Below are 22,553 nucleotides of genomic sequence, written 5' to 3' on the forward strand. Positions count from 1 at the left end.
TTCCTTCCTTCCTTCCTTCTTTTCTTTTCTTTTCTTTTCTTTTCTTTTCTTTTCTTTCTTTCGACTTCTTGGCGTGAGGCGGCGCACAAGAGAGCTGCCGGAGCGCCTGAAGTCTGACTAGGCTGTGGGCGGCGGGCGAAGGTGGGCGGCGCGCCGCGGTGTGCGCGTGTGGGCATTGCCTGACTCCCGTCCGCCCGCCCTCGCTCTCTGACTCCGCTTCGCCTCCTGCCTGCCTGCCTGCCTGCCTGCCTGCCTGCTTTTTCCCAGGCGGCGCTCCTTGAGGCAACCGCCAGGGCAGAGCAACACGGAGCAGGCGGAGCTGGGGGCGGGTGGAGGCGGGGGCGGCTGCTGGCGGGGCGGGGGTGGGGTGGGGGCGGCTGCGCCCGGCCCTGAGAAGCGATATAAAGCGTCGCGCCTCTCCCAGTCGCTTCGCCTGCAACGTCCACGGATCTTAGCTGTGGTGGCGGCCGTCGCTCTCCCGCGCTCTCCGTGGAGCCCTGCGTCCTGACCAGTCGATGGTGTTTCCTGGAGCTCCCGGCCCCATCATGTCGCGCTCGGAAGAGGTGCACAGGGTCACCGAGAATGTCTACAAGGTTAGAGGCGATCGTCTTCGGGAGAGGGACATCGGGTAGGACTCGGGCATCGGGCTGTGCCGCGCCCGTGGCATTTGGAGCAACTTCCCGCCCCGTCCCGGGATCAGCTGCCTGAATCCTTTCGGCCGTGGCGGGACTCCCTTGCCTTTGGCGCACTCCTCTTCCACCGCCGCCCGGCCGCGATGCCTGCTCGTTTTCCTTTGTGTGCTTCGCGGAGTGGCGATCACCTGTTGCAGGATTTTTGTACCTTTCCTCGCTCGCACTTCTCACCCGGGACGCCCCCGTCCCCCCGCTGTTCAGATCATGCTGATCTTTCCGTCCTGTTTATCGGCGGGTGAAGCAATTTTTTTCTTCTTTCTTTTTCTTTTTAAACCTAACCGAATAAATCTCGGACTCTCCCGATTCTGCCGCCCAGCGCTGGCTGGCTTGCTTTCTCTCCTGCCTCGGCATTGATCGTTTCGTAATTGCCGAAAGAATATAAACCCAGTTCCCACCTAAACTCCTTCGCGATTTTTTTTTCTTTTTTCTTTTCCCCTTGTGAAGTGGTGTTGTGGAGACTTGATTGAAAATCATATTTCCTGGGGCGAGAAGAGAATGTGTGCGTTTGTGTATGTGTGAGTGATTCGCCGGTGTGTATGAGTTTCCCTGGGAAAAGGGGGAGCGAACCTGAAAGAACCGGACTAATTTGCACAAACAAGCGAGAAAGCAGCAACTCTAATCTCCTCTCCTACATACAGCTCGTTTTTTAGTATGGTGTATTTGTAGGTTTGCTTCAAAACAATTCCAGTTTGGAGGCAAAGAATAGCGTTTAGCTTCTTCCTTCTACCTGGTTGATATCCACTGCATTGGTCTGAAGCTTTAGTTGCTCTCTGTCAGGTATTCCTGGGGAGGAAACATCCCTTTATTTAACAGAGTTCAAGATTGGTCCTCTTCCCTCTCTCTGCCCTTTTTGCCTCTCGTTTTTGTCTAAATAGGGAGGGAAAGAGATTTTGTCCTTAAAAAGGGGTGGGAAAAGATAGCTTATGTAAGAGTACAGGTGACTTGTATGTGGGAGTATTTTTTAAAAAAATGCATTTCTTTTTGTATTAAAATGAAAACCAACGTTGTGCATTGGATTCTTTATTGTTCTGGTTGGAAAATTCATTCTGGAAAAAAAAATGCTAAAGGACAGAAACGACCCCTCCCTCCATGTCAGCACATACTTCCTGGAACATGATTCTGTGGTAAAAAAATAAATAAATCATCCTTTCTTTGCTTTTGATGTGGTTTCTGATGGAATCTTAAAAAGGACTTCTGCATTCAGAAGTGTAAAAGTCCCAGGATGCTGGTAACATTACAGAGTTGGATTCCTCTAAAAGCTGAGATCTCGTGTTTTTAGGTATTTATGGTTTCCGTAGAAGCTGTTCTGAGGTTTTTGTGGAATAGAAAATGCTCCCCTTCTGAACTGTTTCTCTGCTAGGTGAAATCACTGCTCCCAGCGTGGCATGTTAGTTACAGGAATAAACATTTTTTCCCCTTTCAGTGGTGTCATTTTAATTTTTACATTATTGGGTTCATTGGTTGTATTTTAATTGGTATGACCAAGTCAGTAAGAAATAGGTTATTTTAAAGGAAGGTAGATTTATACTGGAACATAATTCTAAGAGGGCATAAGATGGCAATTACACAAAAAAACAACCATTATTACACTCATTGAGTTAATAGCTGGCTGGCTAGCATGCCATTCAAAAGCATTTAGTAACTTAGTAAGCAAGGAACAGCTAATTCAGGTGGTTCTTCATGGCTTATTTTCATGAAGTGCAATAATTTAGCTGCATGCCTAATCCAGTGCTACATGTAAATAGATCTGTGCTATTTACCACCTGCACATATGTCGCATGCAGAAATCATAGCCTGAGAGCACAGATGGTACTGTTGGGGGCGGAAGGGGGAGAGGCTGAGAGAGAAACAGAGCTGTTGATGGAAGTCTTCCAATACAATGTCATACTTGAAAGAACAAGTATACTCTCTATCTTGGGCATGGAACCAAGTGTATTGGAGTTAGCATATGGTTGTTTGCCTTGACCCCCTTGTCCCTAATGTGTATGGGAACATTGGTGTAACTTCTGTGTTTTTGTCAAAAGTTAGAGTGCAACACTGTTTGGCCCCCTTTTCCAGTTACAGATACTGTACTTCAACAAGAAATATCATTAGGCCAGTAATTTGTTTTGTGTTAAAAAAAAATTTATATTAATGACTCTTTGAAATTTTTATCTCCCAGGCATCTTACTGAAAACATTCTTTTAAATTGGTATGTTCTACTTCAGTAGACCCTACAAACCACACTTAATCAAATCTTATTTAACTTAGGAATGTAATGCAGGCTGTCATGCATTAAACTAAATGTAGTTACTGTGTTGTCTGGGGTCAGTCTTTGTTCCTTCATTTAAATTAGTGCAACATTAAGTTATCTAGGAGAAGAATGAGACTCCCACCATTTAGCCCTGTGTGATATTGAAAAGCTTTCCTTTTTTTTGTTCTTTTCCTAAATTTTTTTCATGTTTTGGTATAAAGCAATCCTTGGCCATTTCAGGTTCTATCTTTCAGCAAGACCTACTCTCCTCCTTCCCTTTTTTCTTTTTTTTAATGAACAAGTTTGTGTACTATAATGTTTGGGTCCAAATAACTTTGATGTCATTCTCCCCAATGCAAGAATTGTTGATGTTGAATAATATCTGCTCCCTGCAATAAGGTAAATGCTTTTTAAAATAGTTTTAAGAGCTCTGGCAACCCATTGTGCAAAGTTAGTTTTCAACAGGACTTAATTTTATCATGATTAACACCCATATAGTCATGTTTCGGTAGAGTCCAGTCATGGAGGGACATGTATTGTTTTGGTTTTTATAGAAGACAAAAATGCCTTTGAGTTAATGCTTAATACTATGCAGTTTTCTCGGAGCTCAGTTTTTTGTGGAAGCTTTCTTATTTGCAGCTCTGGGATTTCCAAGTGGTCCTCTATCCAAGGACAATAAAAGTTGGCCTTGTTTAGCTTTGGAGAGCATCCTAAGTCAGCAAGGAGGTGCCCCCTGTAGATTTTAATGCCATAGTCCTAAGTAGACGCATTATGTTTGTAATAAGGGGTTAGTTACCATTTGAAACTTACTGAAAGATAAATTATAGACCTGATTACAATTGTGTTGGTACAGTACTTGGAGAAGCTTGCCTAGCCCAGGGGCTGGATTTACAAACCATGCTAAACCAGGAATAGGCCATCTTTTGGTTGCCATTGGCTATCTTTAATACCATTTTTGGTATAATTGTTTTGTATTTTTTTTATACAATGTAAAAGATAAAAATTCAATATTTATATAAACATACATCTTTTGGTTGCCATTGGCTACCTTTAATACCTTCAATGAGTTCAAAGGCTGCAGTGGTTCTAGCAATAACGCCAAATGGATATGAGTGGCTTGTGCATGCAGGAAGAACCAGAATTTTTCATCCCCCCCCCCCCCAGTTTTGGGTTGCCAGGCCTTCAGGGCAGATTAGATTAGGTCACTGCTTGTCGAGGGCCAGGGGAATCAGGAGATCCAGGCTGTTCAAATGGGTGTAAAGACTTATTGCAAGCCTCCTTTATCTGCAAGAATCTGAACTGCTAATGACCCAAGTACATTGGCGGTAGATAAAGAGTAGAAGGCGGGCTGGAATTAGACCTCTTGTAGGTGTAAAGAGACTCATGACTGATGACACCTTTGACCTCTCCCTTGGGCTCAGGCTGGTCATCTCCTCCATTGCTATTTCTGTTGCAAAGCTACAACAACAGAATCTTTCAATTTGCACTTCCTTTCTCTTCTCTTTTTTATTTTTGGGGAGGTCTTCTCTGAAACATTTGCTTAGGTTCCATTTCTGGACTCTGTCCTCTTTTATGTGACTGTTGTCTTGGTAGCAGCTCTTCTTCCGGTTCCTCAAAGCCATCCCTTCTGACTTTACAGTGGTTTGTGATTTTTTTTCTTTATCGGCCAAATACTATTTTAGGGATTATACCTCCACCTCGAAATTAGTAGAAGACTATAGTGTTGATTGGGACAATGACATTTATCCTTTTCTATACTAAGGCGGTACTTGTCTACACCTGGTTTATCCAACAAGCTCTAATGGCTTAAACCAGACTGGCAGAAGTCACCTCAAGGCTGAGTTCAATGTATGCACTCCTATCAGGGTGATTTGCAAACCATGAATTACAGCTTAGCAATGACCCTCTGGTTCTCCTTGCAAGGGTTTGCTGAATATGCAGCCACTGCAGTGGACCCTAAGATTCTGCGGAGCTGCACAGTGCTGCATCTCTCACCATGGGCCATGCCTGGGCAGTTGGGAGATATGCCAAGTAGAAATAATTCTATGTGCTGCATGGTATGGGTCTCCATTTGCTTTAAGCATTGAGAAACAGTCATGTAGCTATATGCCACTGATCTCATGCTGTAGTGTTTGGCAAGCAAGATAAAGGGTATCACTGTCTTCTGTGTTAGGTGCAGATTATTAAATTTATCTCTAAATCAAAACTCTAATAATAGGTTGTTGCACTGAAATAACAGAATAACAGAGTTGGAGGGGACCTTGGAGGTCTTCTAGTACAAGCATCTGCTCAGGCAGGAAACTCTTCACATAAACCGTTGTCCATTTTTTTTCTTTAAAACCTCCAGTTTTTCTAGAGGCAAATCGTTCCACTGATTAATTGTTCTAACTGTCAGGAAATTTCTCCTTGGTTGTAGGTTGGTTCTCTGCTTCATTCGTTTGCTTAATATTTCTTAGTGTTCTAAATATCCCTTTTTTAATTGTAGGGAAAAAATAATTGGAAATGCCCATTGTGGTTCTTAAACTTTCTTCCTGGCATATGCACTGTTTATATCTACTCCATGCCTTGATTCAGCCAACAGCCAAACTAAATTAAGGTTTAACATTGACTGGTAGAGTTTGACAGAGAAACAGTCAAGCTGCTCACATCTTGTTTACTTGCTATGTTATTTCACACCATACTTAATCTCCTGCACAGCTGTGGTCAGCTTGCTCACTTTCCAGTAGCATCTTCCACAGTAATGTTCGGTTTGATCCTCAGAGGTGTGATTGTAGCAGTACAAAAGAAGAAAGTTGTGTATATGCCTCAAATGAGCCTTGAGTAACCTTGCGAATGAAATTGCCTTCATTCTTTTGACAGCCTAAGGATCAGTCTCATAGTTGTATTCTTATATGCATTTAAGAATACATATATGTAGCTGGTCTTTCTCATTATTTGTTTGTTGTTGTTTTTGCTGCCTTTCATGGAAAACTATTGAGATGGGGATGTTACTTATAGGAATATCTTGGATTTATTAAAATCTAGCATTAGTAAAGTACATAAAGTATTCAGAATACTCTTTGTACATTTTATCTTCAGTTCTTATGACAGACCAGTAAAAATAAATCAAAATTCTTTAGCTTACATTGCAAAAGATAAAGGCCCAGAGAGAGGTAGAGGTAATGTTGAAGTGAGGTCTTAACTATTGACTTTTGGGCAGAAATATTTACCCTGCCAGTTGGCCTTTCAATAGATCGCTGGGCTGTATGGTGTTTAACTATAACTCCTATAACTTCCATCAACAAAGAAACCAAACATTTCTTGAATTTATATGAGTTTCAATCCAATATATTGTAGTTGGGAGGCACTAAGTCAGGCAAGGCTGTCTTAGAGCATTGAACCAACCCAAGAAATCTCATGGTAAATCTGCTTTTTCATGACAGGAAGTTTGGTTTTTACAGATAGTGAAATTTATTTTAATCACAGTTAAAAGTTGAAGAGATGTGACTAATACATTGCTAAACTGCAAACCAGGATTTGTACATCACAAGGGCTGGTTTATACATCCTACCAATCTAAACAAGTCACTTTATGTTTAGTGTAGATATCTCCAACTTCTGTAAGCCTCCAGCATTGCAGTAGATGACAGGTCAAGGCCATATTTTAAAAGTGAAGATACTGCATGCAGCCTATTTGTTTTAGGTTGGTGTATTGTATGAACTCAGCCTTGTGGCTTATAATCATTGTTTCTTGGGATGAGTTCATACATCATATTGAACCAATAATAGCAATAGCACTTAGACTTATATATCACCTTATAGTGCTTTACAGTCCTCTCTAAGCTGTTTTTACAGAGTCAGCATATGACCCCCAACAATCTGGGTCCTCATTTTACCCACCTTGGAAGGATGGAAGGCTGAGTCAACCTTGAGCCTGGTGGGATTTGAACAACCAATAGTCAGCATGAACAGTTCATATATGTTTGTCTGATATATTTAAATAACTCCAGTTGGTACATTGCATTATCTTCTTATCTCCCACACTCATAGTTCCTTAGTAAGAGTTGGTGACTTTTCTAGCTAAGATATCCAGGAATGCTCATCCCCCACTACCTCACCCCCATTTTTATCACTGCCCAGTAGAAATGGCAGCTTCTTTGCCAAGTAATCAAAGAAAAGCTATTGACCATGGTTAAGGATCTAGACAAGATGGAGTTAAGGAAGTTGCATGCCTTAATATTAACCAACTACAATGGTTTAACATGTTATATGAATAATGGCTTAGTTTTATGGGAGGACCAGACTGATTCTGAAAAGCACTTTTAAAATAAACAAAAAACAAAAAAAACCCAAGCCTATTTTAAAATTTGATCGCAGCAATGCCCTTACTTATTAAATCATATTTTATGCCAGTTTATAAAAGTATTTGAAGTGGAAGTTATGTTGTATTATGTTTTTCTTAGTAGCAGCCAGAATTGCCCTGGTAATATGTGCTAGGGGTGAGCAGGGTGGCTGAGGATTAAGAGTCCCTGAGTGGTACAAACAGGAAGGGAGATGAGCCTGAAGAAGGCAATTGCATCTGCCAGTTATTTTATTTTATTTTATTTTATTTTATTTTATTTTATTTTATTTTATTTTATTTTATTTTATTTTATTTTATTTTATTTTATTTTATTTATTTGATTTGATTTGTCAATCGCTTACAAGATAATAGGTATAAGTATATACATAGTTATGAATACATGAAATGGGTACATACAAGAAAAATAAAAGAAACAAGAGGACAGAGATGGTAGGCACATTGGTGCGCTTATGCACGCCCCCCTACAGACCTCTTAGGAAAGGGGTGAGGTCAATAGTAGACAGTCTAAGGTTAAAGTTTTTGGGGTTTGGGGAAGAAACCACAGAGTCAGGTAGAGTATTCCAGACATTGACCACTCTGTTGCTGAAGTCGTATTTCCTGCAATCAAGTTCTCTAAAATCAAGCATGCTGGCCATGGCTCCTGAAGGAAGGTTGCTGCTGCTGCTGCTGCTGCTGCTGCTGCTGCTGAAGTTGTTGTCTCTTAAAGAGCTCCACTAATGGCATGGTTTCAGGAAAGGTAACTTTCTCTGGGAGTTCAGGCACAGTGTTATTGTGAGCTTGCTTGCTCTTTGCGGTGTGGGTAGATGCATGTTTCTATAAATAGTTTGCTTCATTCTCTTCAAAGAGACGAAGCTGTGGTGGAAGTAGAGCAATAGCTTAAGGCTCCCCTATTTTGAAAGGAGGAAGAGCAAATGGGATCTCCCTGTATAGGACACGCTGGTCTCTACTGGACTTACTTTGTACACAAAGCAGCTGCTTAATAGGGTTGCTTCAGGTATCACCACTTACCTGGATTATAAGCATCATTGAACTCTGTTGTGCTGTCAAGCTATCTACAACTTTTTCAGCGTGTAAGATTTTCTGCCAAATTAAATTTGCTGCCACTGGAAGATTTAGAAAAATAAGAATTTAACCTTATCATGCAAGAAAATAGCAAAGTGACCATTGCTGCTTACTATCCAATGGCTGGATTTGTACAGAGGACTAAAACAAAATAATGGCTCTTTTGGAGTTTGCTTATTGCATGAACTCAATTGATTTTATTAACCATAGTTAAACCATACCTTAAAGCAATATATGAATTCAGAAAATATATAATACAATCTATTTTTCCCCTGATCTGACTTTCCATTTCAGCTTCTTGTAAAGGATTAAATAGCGTTAAATAGTTTTTTGTTATGCCACTAGCATACATACCATTAGTCATATATAAGAAAGTACAGTTTTTGCAGGAATTTTATGTGAGTCTTTGCTCAGCACATAACTCAATCTATTTTCTGGGAACAGCTAAGGTGGGGGGGGGAATCAATAAAGGACAATTTAAGCCAGCCTGATTATATTCAGATGTGCCTTTGGTCATACCAGTTGAAAATGTTGTGAAATATAATCTAACAAATCTGGGGTGGGTAGGAATTATGTTGAGGAGAGAAAAGAAAGTGTGTTTATGTTATACAGGCTGAATTATAGCTGGGAAAGAAACATCCATGATGAAGCCAAAAGCTTCAGAGGAGGGGATCAGAACTGGCAATTGTCAATTATTTTTAACATATTATTTATTGTTTACCACCAAATCAATATTATTATTGATATTTCATAAAACGATTAAAATTACAATGTGAAAATAACAGCTGCGATGACACTACAAACTACAGTATAGAAACTTTACTACATGCCTGCAGTTTATTTAAAAGGATAGTTAATGGCCCCATTTAATTATTATTTTTAAATGGTGATTGGAGTTCAGCCATCAATGGAGAGGTACTGAAATGTTTCATTTTTTGATACAGTTGCCTCAAACTGAGTCTTCCTTTGCTTCCATTTATTTGTATAAGCCAAGTACAGAAACAGATTTTTACAAAAACATTATAAGGCCAAAACCAATTACAGGTTCTGTCAATGCTTCTCATTCCTAATAAATATTGATAGTAAGGTTTAAAAAAAATGGTCTTGGACCTCTTCTAATATCACTTAGATTTATAAAACACTTTGCAGTGCTTTACAGTCCCCTCTAAGCGATTTACACAGGGGACAATAGTAGTTTTACCCAGGGTGTTCATTACTCTAACCAGAGGTGGGGAATCATGGCCCTTTTCATAAAGAGGCCATAGCTCCCCACCCCCCACTCTAAACTAACCATGTTATTTTAAATAGGTGTGAGGCCAATCCTTGTTTAAGCTTCGGCTTTCTTGGAAGCCATGCTGAGAAGTTAAAGGGATGAAAATCTAAGCAATCTTCCCACTTTGTTTTATTTTAACGTGATGTATTCATTTAGTTATGAAAAAGTCTGAAAAACCTGTGCAATGTCTTTTCTTCTGAGAAAAGAAGTGAGAATTTGGTTCCATGACAACCTGATATTTTCCTTCTTAATATTGAAATGAAAGCAAAAAACATTTCTTGATTGACTTGATGCTGCCCAGCAATGATTGTACAGAGAAGAACATTTCTGGCAGTATCTCATGCAGCAGTTTTTTAACTGAAAAAAAGTGTATGAAATCTTGGCTTTCAATTATCTTTTTATCCTTCGGTACCATTTAGCCCTGCACAGAGCTTCTTCATGTTTCAGATTGGAACTGGAATCTTTAAATGCCTTGAAACTGAAATTCAAATTTTCGATTATTTGGGATTGTTTTTGGGTTCCCCAAATGGAGGCGCTTAGGTGCAGGCGTAGTTCTACACTATCACTGAAATGCTCTCAATAGTTTCTTTTCTCAGTAGATTCATAGAAATGTCTCTAAACATGGATATTTAAAATGCAGGTACTCCTTGGTTTATGACCACAACTGAGCCCAATATTGTTGTTGCCAAGCAAGGCAATTGTTAAATGAATTTTGCCCGTTTTACAACCTTTCTTGCCACAGTTGTTATGTGAATCACTGCAGTTATTAAGTTAGTTAAGTGAATCTGGATTTTGCTTCTCAGAAGGTTGCAAAAAGTTATCGCATGGCCCCGGGACATTGGAACCATCATAAATATGAACCAGTTGCCATGCTGCCAAATTTTGATCATGTGACCATGGGAATGTTGCAACAATCGAAGTGTAAAAAACAGTCATAAGTCAATTTTTTTAGTGCCGAATGTTGTAACTTTGAATAGTCACTAAATGAATGGTTGTAAGTTGAGGATTACCAGTACATTAGAGAGAGAGCAGTGTCTTGTAGCTTTCTCTTCTATAATATGTTTTCTGCTGTTTTATTAGATTTCAGAGCAAATCTGATTGCAAAGAGGATGGAGAATTGTACTCATTCTTAAACTGTTTTTATTGAACTTTTGAGGATGGTTTCAATCTTGCTGTAAATGAGATGATATTCATATGAATAAAATAAATGAGATGATATACACAGAGTTGGGAAGCATCCAACCCCCTGCTTGGTACACCAAATTCAAGCAGCCCAGGCAGATGGCTGTACAACCTCTGCCTGAGCATGTCTATTGCATGGGAGCCCCACACTTTTTCCATCTGAACTGCTCTTATTATTAGCATGTCTTCTTTAATGCCTGTGCAGGATCTGCAATGTTAATCCACTATTCTGTATATGATCTGTACCATGGAAGGATAAAAGAACAGATCTTGACCTTTTTGTGCGAAGAGTGTTAGCTCTCATATTCCTTCTTGGCTTTTCCCCCCTCCCTAAGACTGTTCTACAATATGCATTTACCATGGGATTTTAAAAGCTGCATTTTTAGTAATCTACTGACAATGTGGGAATCCCTTCAGTATGTTTTAAATTCAGAAGGCTGTTTTCTGGATGTGTTGAGATATGTCATCTGGGCATTTGCTTAAGCTGCTTGAAGAGTAAGCAACAATGGCGACTTCTGTTCTAAAACCATATTTTATTTCTGTTTGATGGTGAGTGTGCCATAGTGTCTGCTTAAAAGAACAGAGAACATGAATACACTGTGTCACTTCTAATGACAAGGAAAGAAGCAATATTTTGATCTTGAGCTGAAAAGCTTCCTCCTCCCCTCAAGTATTTGGTTATGACTGGCATTCGGTTTGCTTAGCATCTTTCCTGCTCATTTGACACCGTATGAGGCAAAGCAAGAACAGCTTCAGCTAGGAAGTTTAAGAAAGATCTTAAAGTAATCTAACAGAAACTTAATTAAACTAAATCTAATGGAAACCCTGAGCCTGATTTCTAAAGCAGCGTTTCTTAAACTTTTCTCTCTCGGGACCCTTTCGTACTTTAAAAAATTATGGCGAACCCCAAAAGAGCTTGTGTTTCTATGGTTTTGTATTGATTGATATTTACCATAATAAAAATTAAAACTGACGCATACATTGCCACTTCTTACAATTGTTTGATTGGATTTTAATATTATATTTTTTCAGCATAGGCTGGCAAAGAATTGTGATTTCGTGAGCCCCCAGGGGGTCATCTGGCCACACTTTGCAAAACATTGCTTTAGATTAGAAGAAATAAGAATAGGAATATGCTCTGTACCAGATGGGGAAAGTTATCTTAAGCTTGTGTGGCAGTTGATATGCCTGTTTCTAAAAATGCTGAAGCAGTTCATGTTGCTTGCTCTTTTAGTTCTTTCCAAATAAAAAATACCATGTTTGATCACAGCGGCTTTTAAGAATTGTCTCACTGTGTTTTCCAAATCCACATTAAGGAAAGCAACACTGGAAAAGTTGTATAATAGTGACCAAGATACTGGCTGTTTTTCAACATCATTTAGCCTGGAAAAATGGACATAGGAAGTTGGAATCTTCCAACATTATCTTAACCACCGATATTGAATATAATGGATAAGGGAAGATTCCTCACTGCAATCTGGATGCTTCTCCCTGAATCTCCCATTCTTGCAATTTCTTGTTAAAATCTTGGAGAATTAATGTGAATTGATTACTTTTTTGTCATAGTAGTTGAGTATATTACCATTATAGATTCTGCTTCATTTTCTGAGTCTTACCATTAATTACTATGATTTTAGGTGTCCAAATTATGTGTATATTCTTTATTGAAAATAATACACACATAATTTGGGCAATGTAAAATCATAGTAATTAATGGAATAGATCTTGTAAAGTCTACCCATCATTATACCATTGCCCCTCCCTCAAATCTGTTTACATCCCTCTGCTTGTTGTAATCCACCCATTCATTTACAGTGTGGCATCAAAGTCTCCTTTAGGTCAAGCCATTTTCTGCTAATAGTCTGGAAATTGTAGGTCATTGCCTTCTTTCAGGATGTTTCCTGGTGATCTTCCATTTAAATACTAAATAAGGTCAACATTACAGTACTTAGTTTTGCAGTCCATACAAAGTTACACAAACATATGGCAAATCTGCCTATTTATAGAATAAAAAGGTACTGTTACATCAGGTTTCTTCTTGTTGGGAATCTCCACATTCTCCATTTCCCAGAATACTTCTGGACCACAGAAGTCCTAAGCATTCTTAGATAGCAAAGAGGGAAATCCACTAGAAAATAGTGCTGCACTTTGAAGGGGTTCCGGACACACACACACATGGAGAAGGAACGAAAGGACAGCTCTTACTGCCTGCACTTGACAGGAGAGAAACTAAGGAGTGGCAATCAGTCAGCACAATATAATTAGGAGGGGAAGAATCAGCAGATGACTTGATAGAGGAGAAGGTACCTCAGGAGACCAGAGCTAAAGTTCATGAGGTAAGACAAAAAGTGTTAGGCAGACCAACATAGTGACCAAGTGGAAGAGAAAATGGTAAACATATTATGACAGAGAGAAATGTTCTTGCTGTATGGCAGAGGTGTCAAACTCACGTCGTCATGGTGGCGGCATGTGACGTATTGGGACTTTTTTCCCCCTTCTAAACCAGGCATGGGTGTGGCCAGTGTGTGACGCATCCGGCCCATGGGCCGGGAGTTTGACAGCCCTGCTATATGGGAATGAATTTTGTGCAGAGCAGAGAGAGAGAGAGAGAGAGAGAGAGAGAGAGAGAGAGAAAATGAATGGCCATAACTTCTAGGCCCCTGCCCCACCTCTGCCTTATACTCAGGTTTTCTTTTCTTCCTTTTCTTTCTCCTTCTCTTCTTCCTTTTTTGCCCTTTTGTAAAATAAGTGCTTATGAACATAGGCATCCCCCCATAGCAACCGTTTTCTAGAAACAGCTAAGATTGCTCAAAATTCCAAAAAAAGCTCCCATTCCCAGTCATCTATAGGTCATAGTGGTTTCAAAGGTGCCTTTTCAAAAAGTAACTGGACTGTTTTTTTTAATGTCTTCCTCAAAGAAGAAACAATTAAGTTGTCTTTTGAAAAAGCAGCTTTGAGATATTCTGGGGAATAAAAATATCAGACCCTCAGTGGCCATCTCTTCTGAGTTGCTTCTTAGTAGCTGAATTTTGCTTTCAAACTTTAGAACCAACGTAACAGAGCTAATAGGGTACTTGGCAAGGTCAGTAGAACTTCCTTGTCTACTTTCTAATACACAAGATTTTTCCTTGTAGTTTTAAGTGTATTCCAGCTGTAACAAAGGCCAAGGTTGGTTCTATCCAGACTAGCTCTTCTTTGTATGCTGTGCTTTGTGGATTTATTTGCCTTTGGAATCCACCAGTTATTTCTCAGAGTGCTTTCTGAAATGTGTGTGTGAGAGAGAGGGGAGGGGGAGGGGGAGGGAGGGAGGGACGGGGGAGAGAGAGAGAGAGAGAGAGAGAGAGATGTATATTCATACATTGCCTGACACTTGCACAATGACCTTCATTTCATTTTAATGTATTAAGTGACCTGGGTTTCCAATTTTCCTATGTTCACTTTCCCATTTTTGATTAGAAGGGCTTCGATTCAAAGAATCTGCGATTACTAGCACTCATCCTTGGAATGATTACACTTAATGAGAGTGGAAAGAACTATCAGCCTCCCCCTCACCATTGCTGCCTCTACAATCTCTTGCCTACACATGTGGAATAATTACAGGGGGAGGTTGGAGAAAACTTGGCACCTTCCGCCAACATCATCCCACTTCTCCTCTGTGGTGACTCATCCTGAAAGCTCTCACTGTGGCACTGATAGAAGTCTTATCACCTCTGCTAGTGATGTCTGAAGATCTGCATCTGCAGCACAACAGAAACTTCTGCTGTGAAGAGGTGCAAATTCACTGTGCTGTGCAGAGGTGCAGATATTAACCACTTAAGTTGAGTTCCGCCTGTATGAAATTAGAGCAGGAAAGCAAACTTATGGCAAGGGTTTTTTTTTAGCATAGAAAGGAAGTTATTAGATGCCGAAGAAGGCTGGAATGTTAGCAAATCATCCCCTGAAAACCATGCTTTCAAGTTTGGGGAAACATTTTCCCCCTTAATATTATTTTGTTTGTCTTGGCTGTGCACAGCTAGAATTTCTGATCATGGGCTTGATGCAGATTAACGAGTAAAATGTCATTCCTAACAGAAGAGCTGATTGCTTTATTATCTTTAAATCCATACGGGAGACAAGAAAGTCTCCTTTGGATGAAGCCTAATTAAAATGGTGGATGGTGGAGATATGCAGGTTGACAGAGGGTGATCTTGGTCCCCGAAGCTTCATTGAGCCTCTTAATGGGTGTAATTCTTTCAGATCTTTACTGCATGACTGGCTGAAACTTAGTCATAGAGAACAAAATGCAAATATAATTACTAGCAGAAGATAATTGAATATAGAGGTATGGCTTGGTCAGTGTTCCTTGGGTTCAGTTAGGAAGTGGCCTTCTGTGAGATTCTGTTTAACAATCTACTTCCTACTGACTTTTTTTAATGTGCTTGGATTCTAGAGTTGCACCAAGCCATGATTAGTTATAGCATAGTTTGTTGATCTGTATTTGCACCTTCTAACCTTGTTTCATTGAAGCTTAGCCCACACCATATGCTAAGATGAAGGCACACAAACCACAATTATAGCTATCACATGTAAACCTAGCTAGGGTTAGTTGTATTGGCTTATCAACACAGGGCCTACATCTGACAATAACACAAGCTACTGATTGCGATCTTAGAGGACAGCTATCTTGGACAGGTAGTCCTCAAGTTAAGGGCCAATGGTTCACTACAATTTTGCCAAAACTCAGAAGTCACTGCCAGTTTTTTGGGGTTTTCTGGCAAAATACTTGTAAACCACTGTTATGGGACTAAGATATGCTGTGAACAGCTGAAAATAAGGACGTGTTGCCAAATGGCCAAAGAACGGTCATGTGACCGTGGGAGGGGCATGGTTGTCAAAACTTCAGATTTGGGTTCCTAAATCCCTTTTTTCAGATAAGTTATAACTTCAAACCCTTCCTGAGCAACTGGCCATAAGTTGAGGATTACCTGTATCTCGTTATAATACCCATTTTCTATCTTGCTTTGAATATATCACAGGGATCACTGCGTGCTTAACTTTTAAATTAAGGATTAATTATCCAGGTATGCAAAGCATCACTGTCTCAGGGGAGACGTTTATGGAGAGATAAGACATTGCTGACTAGCTGGTGATACACTAATAGTTCTAGTTGATGTTGAAGGGGGTGATTAGCATTTGTACTTTTATCTTTTCTTAGATAGCTGACGTTATCCTGTTTGAATATCTTAATATTATCCCCCACAGCAATCCTGGGAGGAGGGTTGGGCTGAGAATGTGAATGAGCCAAAGCCACATAACAGGTTTCCTAACTACAGGTAGTCCTCAACTTACAACTACAATTAAGCCCAACATTTCTGTTGCTAAGCAAAATGTGAGTTAAGTGAATTTTGCCCCGTTTTATGGCCTTCCTTGCCACAGTTGTTAAGTGAATCACTGCAACTGTTAAGTTAATAACACGGTTGTTAAGTAAATCTGGATGAAAATCTGGCTCATCAGAAGATCGCAAAAGGGGATCGCATGATCCCAGGATACGGCAACCATCATAAATATTGAGTCAGTTGCCAAGCATCTGAATTCTGATCATGTGACCATGGGGATCCTGCAGTGGTGCAAACTGTGTAAAACGGTCATATGCTGACTCTGTAAACCGCTTAGAGAGGGCTGTAAAGCACTATAAAGCGGTATATAAGTCTAAGGGCTATTGCTATATGCCACTTTTTTCACTGACATTGTAACTTTGAACAGTCACTAAATGAACTGTTGTAAGTTGAGGATTACCTGTATAATTGTGGACTGGCTGAAAGCTAACTTGCGCTATGTTTCAGTAAGCATCCTAGATCATATGAGAATACCCTCTCAAGGTAGTTTGGTTTGGTTCTCTTCATTACAAGCTCTGTCAAAATGTGGCTGTGTGAATCTTGCCATGATGGTTTGCAAACGATGGATGTGATTTACCATTTCATGTGAGCTCACCTGGATTGTAGCGTGTTTAATAAACAATAGTTAAAGTGTGGCACAATGCAGTGGTTGAAAGTGAGTCCATGCCCAGTAAACCTTGAGATGCTGTAACGGCAGTCGGTAAACTCTTAGGGTATTGCGTTAGGCAAATCTGAACTATATTCTCCTTCAGGTTTTGCTAAATTAGAAGTATCAGTACAGACACAGATTAAGGGTGTTTTCTGAGTGCGTATGCGCTGCCGAAACTGGATTTGGGCTTTGGTAGAATTGTGGTTTCTGTTCCTTCTGATACTACAGGGAGATGCTTTGAATACATGGACGGGAGTGTCAGATGTAAATAGCGATTGGTTTGTTTTGAGCAACACATTTTAATACCGGGGTGGAGTTCAGAAGCAGGATCAACCAGTTCAGATACTGGAGGAACTCCTTTTGGCATAGAGCTTGCCCATTGCCAAAGTGCTGATGCTATTTCCAGAGGAAAAAAAAACTGCTTTCCCATCCCCGTCTGTGACATTCTGAGTGCAGTATTGTAATCGTGTGGCTATAAGATGATGAATACCAATGTAAATTCCTTGGGACAAAAATGGCATTGTTCAGGTATGAAATAAAAGGCTGATTACCTCCATGTATTTGCATCATGGCATGGGGATTGACTTATAAAACCTGAGGATCCGGTTTCAGTGGAGTCCCTTATTGGTCTAGGGAGGAGGAAGAAACCAAAATACAACACGGTGATCCCAACAGTCTTATTTTTCTCTAGTCAGGATAACCACTGCACTGCCCTCAACGTATTCCATACTGTTTCCCCAATCTCTCCCTTTCTTCTTGTTTCTCCACACCAATTCTGAGTCAGTCCCTGCCATATCCTAGAAATTAACGTGATAAGTCAGCTGCCCATCTCTGCTTCAAACTCAACAATGATACTTCCTTCCCCAGAGGGATTGGGTTCTGTGAAAGTCATAAGGGCAAAAGTACAAAATGCACTGGAACTTGGAAAATGAAAATGAGTGGAACTTGGAAAAAATGCACTGGAACTTGGAAAATGAAAATGAGTGGAACTTGGAAAAAATGCACTGGAACTTGGAAAATGAAAATGAATGGAACTTGGAAAAAATGCACTGGAACTTGGAAAATGAAAATGAATGGAACTTGGAAAAAATGCACTGGAACTTGGAAAATGAAAATGAATGGAACTTGGAAAAAATCTGTTGCATTAAGAGCTCTCCAAGATCTGTGGGTCACACTTAGGTTTGCCTTGCCAAGTAGAGAGAGGTGTGTGTTTGGCTGCTTCACCCTTTTCTTTTCATCGAGTCCTTAAGAAGATAAAAGAATGTCATTTGAAATAAGTGTAGTGTTTATCAGTTTTCTGAAGTCCACGACAGAGTCTAATTCTTTTGTTAATTTTTAATAGAATGTTTTCTAAAAAAGTTTTTAATTATACTCCGTCAAAGCAATGTTGTTCCAAATAATACTTTGATAGGGATTGTTGCATGGCCTGCTGGAGTTTTTTAGAGTGAAGATCCAAAATGGCTAAAATTAAGCTTGTCTGCAGATTGATTGAAGTTTACTTTGGAATATATTTTGTTACCTTTTCTTGCTGTTATCTGATTGTGAGTTATAATATAGGTGAAGATTTACTTAAGTGTAAATAAGATAGCATTTTCTGAAAGGGCTAAAATATGGTTGCCAAGGAAGTACACAAACTTTTGAATCCTGATTACCACATAGCTTTGTTTCATTAAAAAGCTTTGCGCTACTACTACACTGCTCAAAAAAATAAAGGGAACACAAAAATAAGACATCCTAGATCTAAATGAATGAAATATTCTTATTAAATACTTTGTTCATTACATAGTTGAATGTGCTGACAACAAGATCACACAAAAATTATCAATGGAAATCAAATTTAGCAACCCATGGAGGTCTGGATTTGAAGTTACACTCAAAATTAAAGTGGAAAAAAACACTACAGGCTGATCCAACTTTGATGTAATGTCCTTAAAACAAATCAAAATGAGACTCAGTAGTGTGTATGGCCTCCATGTGCTTGTATGACCTCTCTACAACGCCTGGGCATGCTCCTGATGAGGTGGGGGATGGTCTCCTGAGGGATCTCCTCCCACACCTGGACTAAAGCATCCCCCAACTCCTGGAGAGTCTGTGGTACAACGTGGCGTTGGTGGATGGAGCGAGACATGATGTCCCAGATGTGCTCAATTGGATTCGGGTCTGGGGAACGGGCGGACCAGTCCACAGCATCAATGCCTTTGTCTTGTAGGAACTGCTGACACACTCCAGCCACATGAGGTCTAGCATTGTCTTGTATTAGGAGGAACCCAGGGCCAACTGCACCAGCATATGGTCTCACGAGGGGTCTGAGTATCTCATCTCGGTACCTAATGGCAGTCAGGCTACCTCTGGCAAGCACATGGAGGGCTGAGCAGCCCCCTAAAGAAATGCCACCCCACACCATTACTGACTCACTGCCAAACCGGTCATGCTGGAGGATGTTGCAGGCAGCAGAACGTTCTCCACGTCGTCTCCAGACCCTGTCACGTCTGTCACATGTGCTCAGTGTGAACCTGCTTTCATCTGTGAAGAACACAGGGCACCAGTGGCGAATTTGCCAATCTTGGTGTTCTCTGGCAAATGCCAAACGTCCTGCACAATGTTGGGCTGTAAGCACAACCCCCACCTGTGGACCTCGGGCCCTCATACCACCCTCATGGAGTCTGTTTCTGACCATTTGAGCAGCCACATGCACATTTGTGGCCCACTGGAGGTCATTTTGTAGGGCTCTGGCAGTGTTCCTCCTGTCCCTCCTTGCACAAAGGTGGAGGTAGCGGTCCTGATGCTGGGTTGTTGCCCTCCTATGGCCTCCTCCACGTCTCCTGATGTACTGGCTTGTCTCCTGGTAGCGCGTCCATGCTCTGGACACTACGTGACAGACACAGCAAACCTTCTTGCCACAGCTTGCATTGATGTGCCATCCTGGATGAGCTGCACTACCTGAGCCACTTGTGTGGGTTGTAGACTCCGTCTCATGCTACCACTAGAGTGAAAGCACCGCCACCATTCAAAAGTGACCAAACCATCAGCCAGAAAGCATAGGAACTGAGAAGTGGTCTGTGGTCACCACCTGCAGAACCACTCCTTTATTGGGGATGTCTTGCTAACTGCCTATGCTTTCCACCTGTTGTCTATTCCATTTGCAGAACAGCATGTGAAATTGATTGTCAGTGTTGCTACCTAAGTGGACAGTTTGATTTTGCAGAATTGTGATTGACTTGGAGTTACATTGTGTTGTTTAAGTGTTCCCTTTATTTTTTTGAGCAGTGTATAAAAGAGCCTCATTGTTTTCTTAAAAGGATATACAGGAAGAATCTATAATAAAATATTTCAGAGTAGAATGCTCCTACTTAGGATTTCTGCCTCTGAATCCCATACCTCATTTGTCTTTGTGATGCAAACTAACTTATCCATGTTCAGTTCTATTAAAGTTTTTCTATCCAGAAAAGGGCACAATTGTTACACCAGATAAATCTGTGCAAAGACCTTTTTGGCCATAGCTGCTACCTGTTCCTTGAACTGGAGTGGCAAGTTGATGAAGACCCCTAAATTATGCACCAAGCCTTAACAAGTCAAATGAGGAGGGGATGTGATGCCGCCCACTCAAGACTAAGGATGAATAATCTCTGGATCCAGGGAGTCCAAATAACCCTAGCCATTCAGACTTAGCAAGATTGGGTTAGAGCTTGTTTCACTCCACTCAGTCTCTTATGACTTCCAGACCCTGGAACTCTTCACTGGCAGCATAATTTAGACAGGGATTGAGATCATCAGCATACTTGGGATACATCACCTGAAGCAAAAGAAGACTTCAGCCACAGAGTTTATATAGATATTAAAGAGAAGCCCTGAATCTTGTGGAACACTACATATCAGGGATGCCAGGTTTAATCTCTTATGCATACACCCCCCTGCCCCATAGATACTGTCTAGAACTGACCATGGAAAAAGGAAGAGAATCAGTGAAGCACAATGTCTCCCAAACTACAGACCAATCAAAAAGATGCTGTGGTTGATAGTATCAAAGACAACTGAAATAATCAAGGAGAACAAGGGTATGAATGTTTGAGAATAAGGTGGTGGAACTTCTACTGGACTAATTTCTTAAAGTGATCAGGAGTGAAAGGAATTAGCTCTTTCATTATATATTTTCTTTTTCCTGTAGTCAAAGCCAATAATAATACTCATTGGTCTGTTCTACACTTCCCCTTCACATTTTGTATTTCAAGCTTCTCTTTTAGGAGGAATGGCTTGAGGAACACTTCATGTTTTGGCAGAAGAGAAGTGCTGCTATGATAGGGCTACTTTATTCGGGCTGCAAAAATCCAGGCTCTCTTTCCTTCCAAAAAGATTATAGTAACCCAATGTTGCCCTGGATTTTTGCAGTCCAGATCTGGTAGCTATACAGGATGGGCAGAATGGACAAATTCATTGTCACAACAATAATTTTTCTGGCTTTGTAGAAGTTGGGGTTTTTTGGTTTCTACTGAAGCAACCCTTGTTTTAAGTCTGATTTACAGTTTAGTCATTAGTTTATGTAGTTCCTACTGCAGAGCAGAGAACAAAAGTGGTGTTAGATTGGGAAACTTGTAGCTTCTAGGCCATAGCATAGAGGGTGGGCAATTTATTTTACCAAGGGGCCACATAAGAAATTGTAGAGTGTCACTGCTACTCTGCTCTCAGCTGTTGCCTCACCCCCTCCACTGATGCCACCCTGTATCCCTCCATTACCACGGGCCAGACTGGGACCACCCTTGGGCCTGATGTGCCTATGGGTTGTAACATCTCTGCTTTATGTGATTCTGGGGCCTCAGGTTGCCAACCCCTGCAGGATTTAGCCTTGCCTTCAAAGCACTCACATCATTGTGAAAACAATAACAAACCTTGAAAAAGATGCTGATCATTGATTATAAATATCCCACCCCTGGCTGCATTGAGAGGAGCTGGAACGAAAAGATATCTATTGTAAGATCATAGGCATTTTGGAAAACATCTTCTTTTATTATTTCATTTAATAATGTCTCAGTGCACATTAATAATGAAATCAAATAGCATTATGGAATTAACAGAGGGATACAATCAAGATCAAGGAAGTACTAATACCACTCTATAAAGCCTTAGTAAGACCACACCTAGAGTACTACATCCAGTTATGTTCACCACATTATAAAAAAGATGTTGAGACTCTAGAAAAAATACAGAGAAGAACAACCAGGATGATTAGGGGACTGGAGACTGAAACACATGAAGAACGGTTATAGGAACTGGGCTTGGCTAGTCTAGTAAAGAGAAGGACCAGGGGAGACATGATAGCGGTCTTCCAATATCTGAGGGGCTGCCTAAGAGAGGAAGGGGTCAAGCTATTTTCTAAAGCGCCTGTAGGCCAGACAAGGAATAATGGATGGAAACTTAACAAGGAGAGACTTAACCTGGAAACAAGGAGAAACTTTCTGACAGTGAGAACAAGCAACCAATGGAACAGCTTGCCCTTGGAAGTTGTGGGAGCGCCATCACTTGAGATTTTCAAGAAGAGACTGGACTGCCATTTGTCAGAAATGGCATAGGATTTCCCGCTTGGGTGGTGGGTTGGACTAGACGACCTACAAGGTCCCTTCCAACTCTGATTATCTGTTATCTGTTAACTGCCAACTTCTAATTGCACTCATTTTCTTCTCGTTCTCTAGTATGATGTGCAAAGTACAGTTTTCACACTTTTCCCTTCAAGCTTTATCTTGGTGATATGGAG

The 22,553-nt window shown here is 40.6% G+C and overlaps 1 protein-coding gene across 7 annotated transcripts in view; it reads left to right on the forward strand.

Annotated features, from left to right (window-relative positions):
- The first annotated feature begins 431 nt into the window (after nucleotides 1-431).
- The window catches only part of BAIAP2 (BAR/IMD domain containing adaptor protein 2), a 174,017-nt gene continuing 151,895 nt past the window's right edge, over nucleotides 432-22,553 (forward strand). For all 7 annotated transcript variants that reach the window (XM_087924959.1, XM_087924957.1, XM_026701780.2 and 4 more), the window contains exon 1: nucleotides 432-593. In XM_087924959.1, the coding sequence (XP_087781085.1) occupies nucleotides 516-593 (78 nt within the window). In that variant the 5' untranslated portion in view covers nucleotides 432-515. The remainder of the gene's footprint in view (nucleotides 594-22,553) is intronic.

The sequence above is a fragment of the Pseudonaja textilis genome, chromosome 2, assembly GCF_049901715.1.
Source record: "Pseudonaja textilis isolate UNSWEBS1 chromosome 2, rPseTex1.2, whole genome shotgun sequence".
Taxonomy (NCBI): domain Eukaryota; kingdom Metazoa; phylum Chordata; class Lepidosauria; order Squamata; family Elapidae; genus Pseudonaja; species Pseudonaja textilis.